General features: G+C 60.7%; 1 protein-coding gene across 3 annotated transcripts in view; it reads right to left on the bottom strand.

The window, feature by feature from the left end:
• The window catches only part of AXIN1 (axin 1), a 51680-nt gene that overhangs the window by 13134 nt on the left and 24216 nt on the right, over positions 1-14330 (bottom strand). For all 3 annotated transcript variants that reach the window (XM_032327605.1, XM_032327607.1, XM_032327606.1), the window contains exons 3-4: positions 7038-7178; positions 4135-4231 (exon numbers count right to left, since the gene is read on the bottom strand). In XM_032327605.1, the coding sequence (XP_032183496.1) occupies positions 4135-4231; positions 7038-7178 (238 nt within the window). The remainder of the gene's footprint in view (positions 1-4134; positions 4232-7037; positions 7179-14330) is intronic.

The raw sequence follows: 14330 nt of genomic DNA, 5'->3' as shown, positions 1-14330 counted from the left end.
ACAGACACGAACACACAGGCACAAACACAGGCACACGTGTGTCCACGCACTGACACACACGTGCACGTCCTTCACCGGACAGTACCTAACACCAGGCAGTAGTTTGTCCTGGAGGCCAGACCCAAGAGGAGGAAGGGGCAAGTGTTCCCAGAAGAGCCCGGGCAGTGGGGACGGCCAAGAGGCTGTAGCCCTGAAGGAATCTTCCGGACAGGATGTTCAGACAGAGCCCCAGAGGCCAGCGGGGTCCATCGGGGAGTGCTGGGACCCACAAGGGACTGAGGGCTGAAGGCCAGACAGCAAGAGCTTCGTGGTCCTGACCATGCATGATGCCACACACAGGCCACGGGCAGAGGGGAAAGTCCTGACAGGACCGAACCACAGGCACATGGCAGGCTAGGCCCAGCGGAGGCCCATCCGAGCCCGTGTTCTGGAAGAGAGCCTCTAGGCTGCACGATTATGCTTCTGAAAGGAGCAGATCTGTACGAACGGACCCCCTTCCAGCTGCGGACGAACACAACACATGGGAAAAAGCTGTGGTCACTAAAACTGGGGGACCTCTGGGGCATAAGAACAGCCCCTCCCTCTGCTGGGAGGAGCAGACAGCTCACGCTGGGCAGCTCCCTGGCACACAGCCCCCCGCCTGGCCCCGGGAGCCCCCGCCAGGTACGCAGTGCAGCGAACACACGAGGGGCAGCCGCGGGCCGCACATCTTGGCTGCGCTCCAGCGCCATGGCAGGATGCGCACGCACGCTCCTGGGCAGGCCGGTGCCAGCCACCACAGGAGACACGCCCCAATCACGGCACGCCGCCACCTCCGCGAAGATGGGGACCGCTGTTTGCTGGTTTCTTTGGTAAGAAATGTTATCCCAGGGGCACCTGGGTGGCTCAGTGGGTTAAAGCCTCTGCCTCTGGCTCAGGTCATGATCTCAGGGTCCTGGGATCAAGCCCCGCATCGGGATCTCTGCTCAGCAGGGAGCCTGCTTCCCTCTCTCTGCCTCTCTGCCTACTTGTGATCTCTCTCTCTGTCAAATGAATAAATAGAATCTTTAAAAAAAAAAAAAGAAATGTTACCCCACAAATAAAAGTTAGCTATTTTACCAGGAAGAATGGTTTTGTGCAGAAAAGCGAAGAACGGCAACCGAGGACAAGCAGTCTACGGCAAAGCGGTCGACGACTCCCACGAGCAAAGGAAAAGGTTATTTTACGGAGAAGGGAGAGGCAGTGGGGGTCTGCGGGGCACAGAAGTCTGCGGGACAGAAGCAAGCGGGCCGGCGACGGCGGCTTCTCCTTGGCTGAGGTGTGGGGCTGGCCGATGGGGTGGGAGACGCAGGCACAATCCTCTGGGTAACTGAGGGCCCTTCCCTCGGCCGCGGCTCCTGCGGCGTCTGCACAGACCATTCCTGATGCTGGGATTGCGGAGAGCTGCCCCTCCTGGCTTCCCGACTCCAGCGGACGAGGCGTATCCAGATCAGCTTCCACAGGCATCCACGAGGTCCGCAAGGTACAGGCCACTCTACTCCTGGAACGCCGAACCTCTGTCACCGAACATGCTGCTGTCTGCCCTAAGCCCACGCGGCCAGGCGGGACTCCAGGCCGCCTCCACGGCTCCCATGTGCAACGCCCACTGCAAGGCCAGTTCCCCCAAGCAGGGCTGGAGTCCTGCCCAACTGCACCCCGGCCAGGCCCCTGCCTAGGCCCAAACAAGCCATGGCAGCCGGGGACCCCGAGGCCAAGAACTCCCCACGCAGCAGATAAGGCCCCTACAGAGTCAGGAGCTGGCCCTTGCATGGGACCAGACACAAAGCCCCGGCAGGTGAGGAGGCTGCTGACATGTGGCCCCCGTGTGCAATGACCGCCTGGCCGGGCCCCGTCCGCTTCAGCCACGTTTGCTCCCGTGAGTGGGTCAATAGCGTGGACACCGGGGCTCACAGAATCTTCCCTGGAAAGACAACCGGCACTCAGAGGAACACAGAGGACCTCCTACTTTCCCCAAGGGGTCACTGAGGGCAAGGCCCACGCTATCGTTGTCAGCCGCCCCACAGGGGTTGGGCGACTGAGGAAGGAAGGCTGTGAGGCCACCGCACCGTCCACACCACATGGCAAGGCCAGGCTCTCGCTGCCACGCCACGTACTGTCTCAGCTCTATCTTCGCGCTGGCTTGGCCAGGCCTTCCAGAACACAGAGGCTCCTCACTTCCGACGCTGGAGCCTTCCCCGAAGGACACCTCTCGCGCCTGACCCTTCCAGATTCTCTCCGTGCCGCGTTCTGAGAAGTCGTTCCAGGTCTGTATCCAGCTCACCCACTTTCTCTCCCGGTTTTGTCGAACACTCTGTTTAATTTGTTGAGCTAAGAATTGTTCATTTTGAGGGGGGCCGGGGGGCTCAGTCCGTTAAGCATCTGCCGTTTGCTCAGGTCCTGGGGTCTGGGGTCGAGGCCCTGTTGCACAGGCTGTTGGTGAGGGTCCACACGTGCAACCCACCGCCCCTCTCTGAAATACATCAACCTCGAGGGCGGGAACACGTGAGAGGAGCCGCTGTGGACGCCACAGGAGCGACGCGAGAGCTACTCCCGAGCGCCCGCTGGACGTGCCGCTGCCAGGAACCTGCCGGCAGGTGTCCCCCGCAGGGGCCTTCTCCCACAGGCACCCCAGACCCCCAAGGCCACGTGGGCCCCACGCTACTTCTCCTCCTCCCCACTGCGGCCCGCAGTGCTCGGCTGGGCTGCTTCTCTGCGCCTGTCTCCCCTGGGCGTTCGGGACCCTGTGACGTCCGGAAATCTAAAGCTCTCGTGCACGGTGGCCCTCAACGTGCGCTGTGTCCTGGGGCCATCCCAGCACGAGGCCCCTGGGGGGAGCGAGGTCCTCCTCACCTTCCGCACGGGCAGCATCCATCCGTCCCATCACAGAAGCGGCTTCTTCCCACCGAGAGCAAATACTTGTCAGGGCCCTGGCCCTCAGCACAGGGCCCTTGTCCGCTTGCACCGCCGTGATGCCGGACGCTCCAGCTGGGCCCTGGGGACGGGGCAGCACCTCCCCTGGCCCTGTGTCCGCTTACTCCCTTCCCTTTGAGGATGCGGGTAACCCCTCCTGCTTCCCTGCCCAGACCCGGTTCCGAGTTCCAGTATCCGCGGAGCAGAGCTGAGACACACAGGTGGGACCTGCTCCCTGGGAGGGAGCCCAGAGAGGCGCCCGCAGCCGCGCACAGGCCGTGGCATCTCGCTCTCCTCCCCAAGAAGACCCGGTCTGTCCCTGGTTGAGACCAAATCGGCCGTGCCAAGGGTGGGCTGGGAGGTGACAAGTGCTGGCCCGCCCTTACCTCGGAAGCAAGAGCGCACCCACCTCCCTTCCTCTCAACCATCAACTGTCACTCTTCTCATGTGAAACTGAAGAGACCCCAACCGAGGAACCCTGACTGCGGACAGGTATGCATGGACCCTGCACGGGAGCTGCTGACAGGTGCTCGCAGACGTCCCCGGGGCTGGAGGCCGCCGCAAAGCTTCCCTCCTCTTCCCTGGGAAGTCCCTGTGGCTCACCCAGTGGGCCAGAGTAAGGGGAGCTCCCCTCCCCTCACCCATGTGGGAGCTCTGCTGGTGGGGACAGAACGCCCGGCCTGCAGCGCCCACAGGGCACCCAGCCACCTTACCGTCTGCACCCTAAGAGGGGACGCAGGGGCAGCTGCCACAGAAAGTGTTCACCGTGACTTGGGACGGGGGTCGCTAAGTGTCACCACGCTGCACTCAAGAGGCCCACGAGGGGCCAGGCCCGGTATCAAGCCAGTGACAGGCTCAGAGCCGCTGTCCCACGTAGAGGAGAAGTGCCTCACTCTCCAGGAAGGGCAAAGGCTGCCTGGTGGCTCCGGTGCTCTGTCAGGCGCTCCCTGCCCCTCGGCAAGGATGGTGCTGGCTGGACCTACAAGCCACCCCGATGCCCTCTCCAGCCTGCCGGGTGGGACCGCACGGGACGACGTGCTGGGCCTGGACGTGAGCCGAGCTCCCAGGACGCCAGGCAAGGGCCGCTCCCACCGCCCAGTGCCCCAACGGCCAGGCAGAGCGGGGAGAAGGGACCAGCACAGTCCAGGAAGACGGGTGAGCCGCGACCTCACTGACGGGGAGGGGACGGCTGGGCAGCGAACTTACGGGGATGTGAGGTAGAGGCACCCGCCCGTTGACCTGGACGCTCTCCTGCATCTCCCGGCGGTGCTGCCTGCGGATCCTGTACGGCGGGACGCCATCCCTGTGCACGGGAGAGAGCCTCGCGTGAACACATGGGACAGCGCAGCGACACCATCCCGCTGGCGTTCCCTGCGGCGTGGCTGCACAGCTCAGCACGGTCTCTCCATGCTTGTAAAGGTCTATTTATTCGGGGCGCCGAGGGGGGCCACGTTGATGAAGCATCTGCCTTCGGCTCAGGTCACGATCCGGGACCCTGAATGAGCCCCGGGTCGGGCTCCCAGCTCGATGGCGGCCTGCTGCCCCCTCGCCCTCTGCTCCCTGCTGTACGCTGTCAGATGAAGAAATAAAATCTTTAAAAGAAAGAAAGAAGAAGAAAGCAAGCAGGCAGCAAGCAGCCAGCCAACCCGCTGCCCTGGGAGGCAGAGTGGCTAACGGGAGCCCAGAGCATGTGACAATGCCAGGCAGAGCGCGAGCCCACAGAGGACAGCTTCTCTGCTCACTGTCTCCTTCTCCCTGAAGGACCCTGACGGCTGGAAGGCAGGAGTCTTTAGACCGTCCAGCTGTCGGAGGACCCTGGCCTGCCCAGTCTGTCCTGGGTTCTGTCGAGAGCCTCCTCCTCCTTCCCAAGGCTCCCGCCTCCTTCCCAAGCACGGCCCCGGGTTGGGCGCTGGGGTCCCGGGGCGTGTCTGAGCCCTGCTGCCCTGACTTGAGGGCATGTACATGCAGCCCCCATGCTGATCTCACTTTAGCAGGTGTCGTGCAGTTGTCCCACGGGGCCAGCACAGGGTGCCCAGTGTGTCCTAACCCTGGTCCCGGGCAGCCCCACAGCCCCTAGCTCAGCGGCTTCCTCGGCAGGCAGGGAGGCCACACTTGCCTCTCCTGATGCTCTGCCTCTGAGCCTTCATCTAGCTGCAGAGCCTGCACTCTGGTTCGGAGCAAGGGAGGAGGAGGCTGGGACAGTGTTTCTCTTGCCTGCCTCAGTTTCCTGGGCTGTCAGGGCCCTGGCAGGGTGTGCTGTGTGGTTACCTCAGCAGCCCGGCAGGGGCACTTATGGGCTCGGGTGTCAAGGAACAGGGGAGTCACACGCACCCAAAACATCCTGACATGCCCCCACGGGGTCGTTCGGGTTTCCTGAACCACCCGACTCCTTGCTTCTCCTACGTTCTGATGGGCACTCAATCCTACATGACTCTGCGGTCAGACGCTGTCCCTGGACACCCATGTCCGAAGTCAGCCAGGACATTGCTCACACTGGGCGGCTGACAGGCTAGGGAAGCTGCCCCAGGGGCCAGAATCTGGACGGCACACACACCCCAACTTTTTGCCTCTGGTGCAGATTGAGGTATCTTGTATTCCAAACAGACTGTCCCTACACTTCTGGGTCTTGGTGTAAGCCAAGGTGAAGAGACTATCAGAAAAAAAAAATATTTCAAAAGCTTAAGTTCTTTCCTTTAACAAATGGAAGTCCTTTCTTAGAATTATGAGACTTTTCAAGAAAACACATGCTCGCCAATCGATTTTCACTGTGGCACCCATTTCAGGGAGGACAGAACCAGCTGCTACAGAGGCCCGCTCCCAAGCTGTCACCGCTTGTGGGGGTCGGAGCAAGAGCCAAAACCATGGTCCGCTCCAGCAGGACGCTGCTAAACACACGTCAACACTTCATCTGAGAGAATGAAATGATCAGGACAAACCCATCTCGTGATGTCACCACCACGTCGTCCCCAAAGAGAAGAGAAGGGGTTCCAGACGCGACACAGGGCTAGCTGGTGTGGCCCAGCAGTAGTGCAAGCTGGCCGGGCCTGCACACCCCTGGGCCGCGTGGGGAGAACATGCGGACACAGGCCAAGAAGAGCACACACTAGGGGACAGCTACCGAAGTGAGGCCACCGTGTTCAGACAGGTTCCCTGCAGAAAGACAGGTTTAGGGGCCCTACTCTTTCACGTGAAAAAAGAAGCTGGCTGGGGACGGACACCCCGACGGCCAGTTGACATTGGCTGCTCCTGTCCCTGTGGTCCCGGGGTCAGGGTGCGGGGGCACTTCACACCTGCTTGCTGTCCCGCCAAAGGCTTTCCTCCGGCCCTGATGGTGGTGGAGAGTGCCAGGGGTCCGGTTGCCAGCCCGGGCCCTGGCCAGGGACATCCTGTCAGAGACAGGTGACTGAAGTGGGGTAAATCTGACGTTCGTGGGCGGCCATGACCCCAAATGACCTTGGTAGGCTGGCCGGGCCACACCCTGATATGACCACAGAGAGTTTTACACCATTGGACTTCTGATGTGCATTTGGGTCCCAAAAAGCCACTTGCCAAAAACCAAAGCAGGGTGTCAGAAAATAAGTTCTTTTCCACAAAGGGAAGGCTTCCCTGAAGAGAACAATGGAAGAATAAGGTCCTTTGCGACCAATGAGGGACTGGAGGCTCCAGGTGGCTCCAGACAGTCGCCGAGGCCTCTAGGACACCCGCGGCCCCCACCACTATCCCAGTCCTCTGGGCACCGGGGCCGGCACAGACCCAGCAGCACCAGTCCGGCTCCCATCGTCCCAGTTCCCACGCAGTCTGCATGGGCACGCAATGTGGAAGAGCGACAGAAAGAACTGACGGGGAGGAACCCTGCACAGCCAGCACCCTGGGTGCCACCACCGGCCCTGCTCAGCCCCCCGTGCCCACCAGTTTTCCTGGTCTCGAGGGTCCCAGCAGCCGTGGCCTCAGGGAGAAGCAGCGGCCACAGACTCAGGGTGTTTTGTGATCCTGCTGGCAGTGCCACCGGTCTGTGCACCAGAGGTGGCGGGGGGGGGGGGGCACACGTTCTGTAGGAAGACAAACCGCGCTGGGGACCGCACGGGACGCGCCCGGGAGGAGGGACTCACACGCTGCTGTCGGTGAGGGACAGGCTGTCCGCGTCGCTGGACAGGCTCTGCTGCTCACTGTCGTTGGCACTAGTGGCCGGGGCGAGAGCGTGGCCGGAGCTGACGTAGTAAGGGTTGACAGGCTCCCGCCAGGACCCGCACCTGTGGAGAGGGAGCAAACATCAGCGGCAGAAAACACCACGCGGTGCTCCCCCATCTCCCGAGAGTCGCCAAGACGTCTGGTTCCTGAACCGCACGCGCAAGCCCTCCCGAAGACACAGCACAGAGGGCCGGGGTCTCCATCCTGCCTCTGGCCGCTACTCTTGCCACACCAACCGCTTCAGCCCCAGGCATCTTCCAGATCCTTCCTGCGTGCTTACGCACGCGCCCAGGCGAGCACGCAGGCAGCCATCTAACTACAGAGGGACGTGTGTGCTCTGCAAGCTGACTTGCTGCGGAGGAAACCCTAACTCCGGAGGCAGCAGTGTCACCAGCGTCCTCGACCTCATGTGCTTCCCCCAAGAGCGCGAGGACACCGCAGGTCGAGACAGCCAGGACTCTCGTGCCCAAGTCCAAGAGCTGTCACCGGACGGAACACACCGCCTTCTAGTCCCTTCCTCCCCCTTCGGGGCACTGGGACCACACACAGATTGGCTGGAATGTGCCACCAGGTTTCAGTCTGCGTTTCAGTCTCATCCCTGAGAGACAACAGGGCGGCACCATTTACATCCCGTTCCCCCTCAGTCACCTGCTCATGCCTTTTGTCCTCTCTCCACTGGGATGTTCAGGAGTTTCCCAGAATCTACTGCAGCCTTAAAACATTCTTACTATTAACTTCCAGGCACACGTGTAAAATACGCTTTCTCCCTAAACGTCACTTTTCTAACTTTGTTTAGACTAATTTTGGTCACACGACAGTCCTCATTTCTACAAAATCAGGCTTACCAATCTTTTCCTTCATAGGTTCTTTTGTATCTCAGTTGGCAGGCCTTCCTCATTCCAAGATTAAAACTGTATTCTTTTATTTTTCCCCAAATGCTCCAATAATTTTTTTTTAAATTTAGAACTTTACCTAAAACAGTGGGTAGATGATCTACCTTGTCCCCTTCCATCAAAATGGAGAGTCTGTTGTTAGCACCAAATACTGAATAATCCACCTCATTCTGAGTAATTCTCAAGGCCAATCTTGGTCCTCCCTTCACGTGCCTTTTTCTGGAGGCTGCGCTCTCCTCCTGTCTAGACCCTGCTCCCACGCCACCTCCTCCAAAGACCATCCTCACACAGTGACCAAGGTACACATGATAGCACAGTTCTCCCAACAGGGCCCATCGAGCCCTCCTGGCGGCCGGGGTGTGCACCTCGAGTGCTCAGTGATTCGTACACCTCGAGCCCCAGCCTCACTTCTCACACAGGACCCAAGCGTTTGTCACATGGATGGACAACAGCCTGTACCGAGTGCTGGGGACCTGGGACAAACCCGTGCCACCCGCAGTGCAGAAGGAGGGAGACCAGACTGCTTCTCAGCTGACAGAAGCTCTGTGGACAACGGTCAGCAGATCGACAGAACTTCCTGGAAGCCCCAATCCCAATCACACACACAGTGAGAAAAGATGCTTCAACAGGACTTGGGACCAGGTACCTCAGTATCCTGAACACCCGTCCCACAGGCTGTGCAGGGCTGGGCCAGGCCACCCTGTCACTGGAGGAGAGGCCTGACCAGGTGGGGCCAACTCTCCCGGGGGCCTGGGCACACACAGTCTCAGGACGGGCAGCACCTGAGGCCTCAGAAACCAGCAGAATGCCAGCCAGCAAGGGAGGGAAGCCAGTGACATGGCCACATCCCTTACGCGCCAGCAAGGGGTCAGTCACTGTCCTCCAGCACACTGGGCCTCCTGACCCACCCACGGCAGCCTGACGCTCCCGTGGAGGCCACGAACCAGTTCCAGCCAAAGGACAGCGGAGGCAGGGTGGTAAAGGCTCTCAGAACAGGGTCTGACCGGAGGCTCGCGGCAGGGGTTGGGGATGTGGACAGCGACATGGACAGCCGTCCCTGGCCCTGTTTGTTTACTCCTCGCCTAGATGACATCTGACAGGAGGCAGACAAAACGATGTGAGCCTGCAGTGTCACGAAATTTTATTTTTATTTTCACTTTATTTTTTAAACGAGGCTCTAGGCCCAACATAGGGTTTGAACTCACAACCCGGAGGGCAAGAGTTGCACATACCCACTGAGCCAGCCAGGCGCCTCCTGTCGTAAGATATTATTTTCATAGAGCACTGCTGTTCCTCGTCTACACTTAAAAAAATAAAACCACCAATACTGTCACCATAATAACCACTACTGAAATTCCTTAACTAGGTTAAGTGCTAAGTAAACTATTTTTCTGTTTCTCCATTTCATTTAAAGAATATTGAATTTTGGTAACTTTCCATAAATACCCATTTGGTCAAACGAGAAAAAAACCTCCAAATTAAAGAGAAAAGAGCAGCCAGCACGGAAGGCCCAGGCCACAGAGCACACTGGGGAGCGCGGCTGCGGCACCCCTGGACTCTGCCTCGCCCTAGGTGTCCCGAACCACGGCCCGCGGGACGGTCCGCGGACGGGCCCAGCGAGCCCTGCCCTGGGATGGAGAGTCCGTCTCAGGTCCGCGCTGCTCGGTGTGGCCCACGCGTCTCTCGACCGCGGTGCGGTGGGTTCGCGGTCCACGCTGGCCACAGATGTTACTTACAAAAACACAACTTTGAAAGACAGAACATCCATCTTTAAGGCAAAAAGCAAGAAAGAGAGGGTTTCTTGATCTTCCAAAGCCGCCTCCGGGACACAGCGAATGACTGCGCACGCGAGCGGCCCGCGCAGGTGACATGTGGCCGAGCAAAGGGAACGCTGGACCAGAGGGAAGACTAGGAAGGCCGAGGAGCTCCTGCCCTCGCTTCACCTTCAAACCTTCGAGACGGAAAAACTGCGCCTTGGCTGGGAGACGTAGCTGGGGCTTTGCTGCAGGCCGCGGGCCAGAGCAAGAGGATGTGGCGCTGGGGGAAGCCGAGACGGGGCGGGGCGCGCGTCCTCTCCACGGTTGCAGGACTGAGGCTCGAGGGGACCAGCCGTCCGCCTGCCCGAAGCACGTCCGGCCGCACAGTCGCTCCTGGGCTGCCCGCGGGGCGCCAGGCTCCTTCAGCAGGTGAACTAGACCCACCGATCCTGTCTGCTGGTCTTCCGGGGCCTCGAGAACAAGCAGCTGGAGTTTCCCTCAGACGCCGTCGTCTGCCGCGGCCGTGCATCCAGCAGGTGACCTGTTTGACTCGAACAAGAGAGCCTGTCCTGCACGTCCGAGGTGCCAACGAAGATGACCACAGGGGCCTGACGCGGCAGGTCCGTGGGCATCTTTTCCTCCCGCAGACGGACACCGCAAGGGCAGGAGGAACGAGAGGCCGCCCCGCCGCAGGGCGCTGCAAAAGCCTCGGCCCCCAAAACAACGTCAGTCCAGGCTCCTGCCATGACACTCCCCCCAGTGACCCGATGGGTGCCTATGCCGTCTCCGGTGACCGCCCGTCCATCCTGTGTGGGGACCGCTGCACAGCGTACTCCAGCGCGGCTGGGCTGCCACCGGGGACATCCTGCGACCATCATGCTCCAGAGACATGCTCCCTGGGCTGGACACGGGCTTCTATAGACCGTCACGTGCTGGTGGAAGGAAAGGGACATCGGACACGCCATGGACCCAGAACCCAGGATGGCGGCTCCGGAATCACCGCTGGACCGGCCCAGCGTGGCATGGGGTCTCTGAGGGAACAGGACAGGGCCTGGGAGAGAGACTGGTCCCGCCGCACGGGGTCTCACGGGGTCTCTGAGGGAACGGGGAGCAGGGTCTAAGGGAGTCCTGTCCCCCAGGGTCCTGGGGAATGTGGCCTGGGCCACGGAAGGCGGCAGATACCAGCGTCCACGTTGCCCCACCGGGTCCAGGCCGGCAGATGGCGATCTCCCAACCACTGCCGCCCAGGTCCGGGGCATCTCTCACAGGGGTTCCCTCCCTGCGCTGAGCCCGGACACCCATGGAACAAGGGCAGCTGGAGTCCGACACTGACACTACACCAGCTGCTAACCCAGAGGACAAAGAACTGTGTCGCCATCCTCCTGTGGCTCACCGAGCCCAGCACCGGCAGCACTTTCCACCTTGCTCCCTGGGTCCCTTCTCCCTGAATGGGGCTGCCACTCCTTCCCGCTGGCTTCGCTTGCCACGCCTTTTTATTTTTGTTTTTTCAAGATTTTATGTATTTGAAAGAGAGGGAGAGGGCACATGTACAAGTGCAGGGAGGGAGAGGGACAAGCAGAGCCCGCGGTGAGCACAGCGCCTGACACGGGGCTGGATCTCAGGAGCCTGAGATCCCCACCAGAGCGAAATCAAGACCTGGGCGCTGCCCTGGCGGAGTCGCACAAGCACCTGCTTCCGTCAGATTTGTCGAAAGTTCTGTCCCCGCCTCTGCTCCTCCCTGCTCCCTTCCCTCTCTGTAAAAAAACAAAGTAAATAAAAATGAAAAATAGTTCTCACCCTTTCTAGCGACTGTCAGCAGCAGGTGTGCCCAGATCCGCCTGCTCCCTCACCTGAGGGGAGACCTCTCGCCTCCTCGAAACCCTCTGCGGCCTAACCTAACCCCCACCCGGGGGTGGGGGAACCGCTCAGGCCCCCCATCCGCTTGCAGCCTGCACCTGAACCCTCGCCCCACAAGGACACTCCTGTCAACCCCCTCAGTCAAGTGTCCTTGAGTGACGGTCTTGTGATTTTTTCTCAGAAATTCAGGCATCTATTGTATTGGTGTCCACTTTCGGCCCCGGCTGCTCTGACACAGAGATGATGCCTCCCGCGGCTCACCGGGAAGCGCGCTCAGCATTCCAGGAAAGCGCCTGGGTGTCTGTCCCGCAGCAGCTCTGCACGCGGGGCTGACAAGCCGGTCCCCCTGGCCTCTCGCATTCACGTCGGTCTGGAGGGAGTGTCGGGCACAGACACCAATGTCCCCACACTGCCTTTCCTAGCAAGTCAGGAGGTCCCTGGTCAGCTCAGAAGACAGGTGGGCCTCGTGGCTAATGGGTCAAGGAAGCCACACAGCCTCCCGCTTTCCTCTGGTCTGTTTATTCCTGCATCTGAAATGAATCACCGTTAATGTCCCTGCTCTGACCCCCCCATCCCAGCTGTCTCCTTGGTTGTGTCCTCAGCGGCACCCGGCACAGACCCCATGAACCAGCCTCTGGTGCACGACCCGCACTTCCTAACCCTGACCTTGGCACTGTGCTCAGCAACATACATGCCACAAGCTCAGCCCCCGATCAACACCGGCAGCTGCAGGCTCAAGTGCTTCTCTGCGGTGGAGACCAACGCATCAGTACTCGAGCACCACTGCCACAGGCCCCGTGCCAGGTGTACGCAAAGCCTCAGGTCAGCTCACACCCGCTCCTTGCGGGCGGTTCTAGGGCCTCGAGGCAGTGGGGCAGCGCTCACTGGTGTCTGGCTGTGAAGTGATCACAGCACGGGACTGAACTCCTTGCGTGGGCGTGTTCTGAAGCCCAAAATGTGACTGTGGTCTCCTCTGTACTGAGCGGTTCTTATTCACCGCGTGACCACGTGAGCACATCAGGCCTTCCCCCGTTGTGGGGAGTCCCCTCTGGGAGGGTGCACAGAACCCCGTGGGCCATGACTGTCTGTCCCTGCAAACTGTGGGACCAGTGGCTGCTCCTCGAAGGTCATTTCTTCCGGAGTCTGTGTGACGGTGTCGGCGTCCCCTCCTGTTCTTCCCTGCTGCCCTGCGGGTGATTCCTCCTGGCTCCCCCTCTGATGGGCTCATCTCTTCAGGCTCTCCGTGGGATTTCGTATCTGGGCTGTGGGCCTGATGGTGGCCACTGGCCACACACGCCATCTAAACGTAGTCAGACTCCGTAGATTCCAAGTGCAGCCTCCAGACACAGTGGCTGCGCTGCAGAGTGCCTGCCGTGGGGTGACCCGGGGCTGGGAGGCTGGGCAGCCAGCAGGGACCCTCCCATGCCACAGCCCTAGAAGATCTGTGTGGCCGCTTAAAGTCACCACATGGCCGCTCGCTCTCTTGTCGTCTGGAGAGCCCGTCAGTGAGCCCTGAGTCCCCGGGAGGACGGAGCTTACGTCCCACAGGCTGTCCGACACCCCCATGTCTGCAGTTCTGCCTAGGCCTAACCCTGGCATCTGCTTCCGGGGGCCCCACTCTGTGCATGACCACCCGTCGCTGCGGACCCGCCGCTGCTCCAGAGTCTTCCACAGGAGTCGCCGTGGGTTTGGATGAAGCGCTTTCTGCCAGACGCCAGAGCCCCCACAGCCGGCTGGAGGCCCACCTCCGAGGGGGACTCCAGCTTTGAGTCCTGCTTCTGGGGCACCCGGCCCAGTGCAGAAGCAGCCCTGGTCTGGGGCTGGGAGGTGGGGCCTCAGCCCTGTGAGCTGACAAAGGAAACCCAAATTTCCCCAAATTTGACCTCAGAGTTAGAGATCCCCCCCTGGAGTTTGCTCCCTGAATTTCCCTCTCTATGTTTAGCCTGGTCAATTCTTGAACGCATCTTTGATCCTAAGACATGCTTGTTTGTACAGAAGTGCAGAGAACATGTATGCACCCAAGGTTCCTGTCACCTCCACAGTGACCCCTCCAAGGCCAGCCTGTCACCCCCAGGCCTCGCACACCTCACCCACCCCTGCCGTGTGGCGTGTAGGCGGCCATCACAGCTGCTTCAGCAGAGGGCTGGTCGGGAGACCATGGCCCCCAAAGCACCAAGTGCCCCTTTCGATCAGGTAGGGAGGGAGCAGGGGCTGTGAGCACCTTCTCCCACGGCTCTTTCCTCACACGGCTCTTTCCTCACACTCCTCGAGGCAAAGCAGAAGACCTCGCTGTGCAAACAGTGACCAGCGCTGGCCACCTCCACCACGTGCCCTGCTCACACCCAGAGGCCCGCCTGAGCGCAGCGACCGCCCAGCCAGCCTGTCCCTCCGCAGGCAGCTGGGCCCACGCCCTCTCCTCGTTCGCCCTGGGGCCATGCCTTCCAAACCAGTGACAGAGGCTCCAGCACACTGGAGGGGGCAGGTTGGGGCTGCGCTCCCGCAGCGACATGGGAAACAGCCGGGGGTCTGGATTCTGCTTCTGCGCCTATGAAACTTCTGTCAGACACCACAGAGTTACGGAAACTCTGGGAAGGAACGATACCCACCAAGAGCCGACAGAGACAGAGAGAGAGAGAGAGAGAGAGAGAGAGAGAGAGAAAGCGTGCGCGAGAGCAGAGCGAGGTCTGCGCCCTGCCCAGCGCCGGGC

Source organism: Mustela erminea, chromosome 20, assembly GCF_009829155.1.
Source record: "Mustela erminea isolate mMusErm1 chromosome 20, mMusErm1.Pri, whole genome shotgun sequence".
Lineage (NCBI taxonomy): Eukaryota > Metazoa > Chordata > Mammalia > Carnivora > Mustelidae > Mustela > Mustela erminea.
This window is presented reverse-complemented; position numbering and strand designations above follow the sequence as displayed.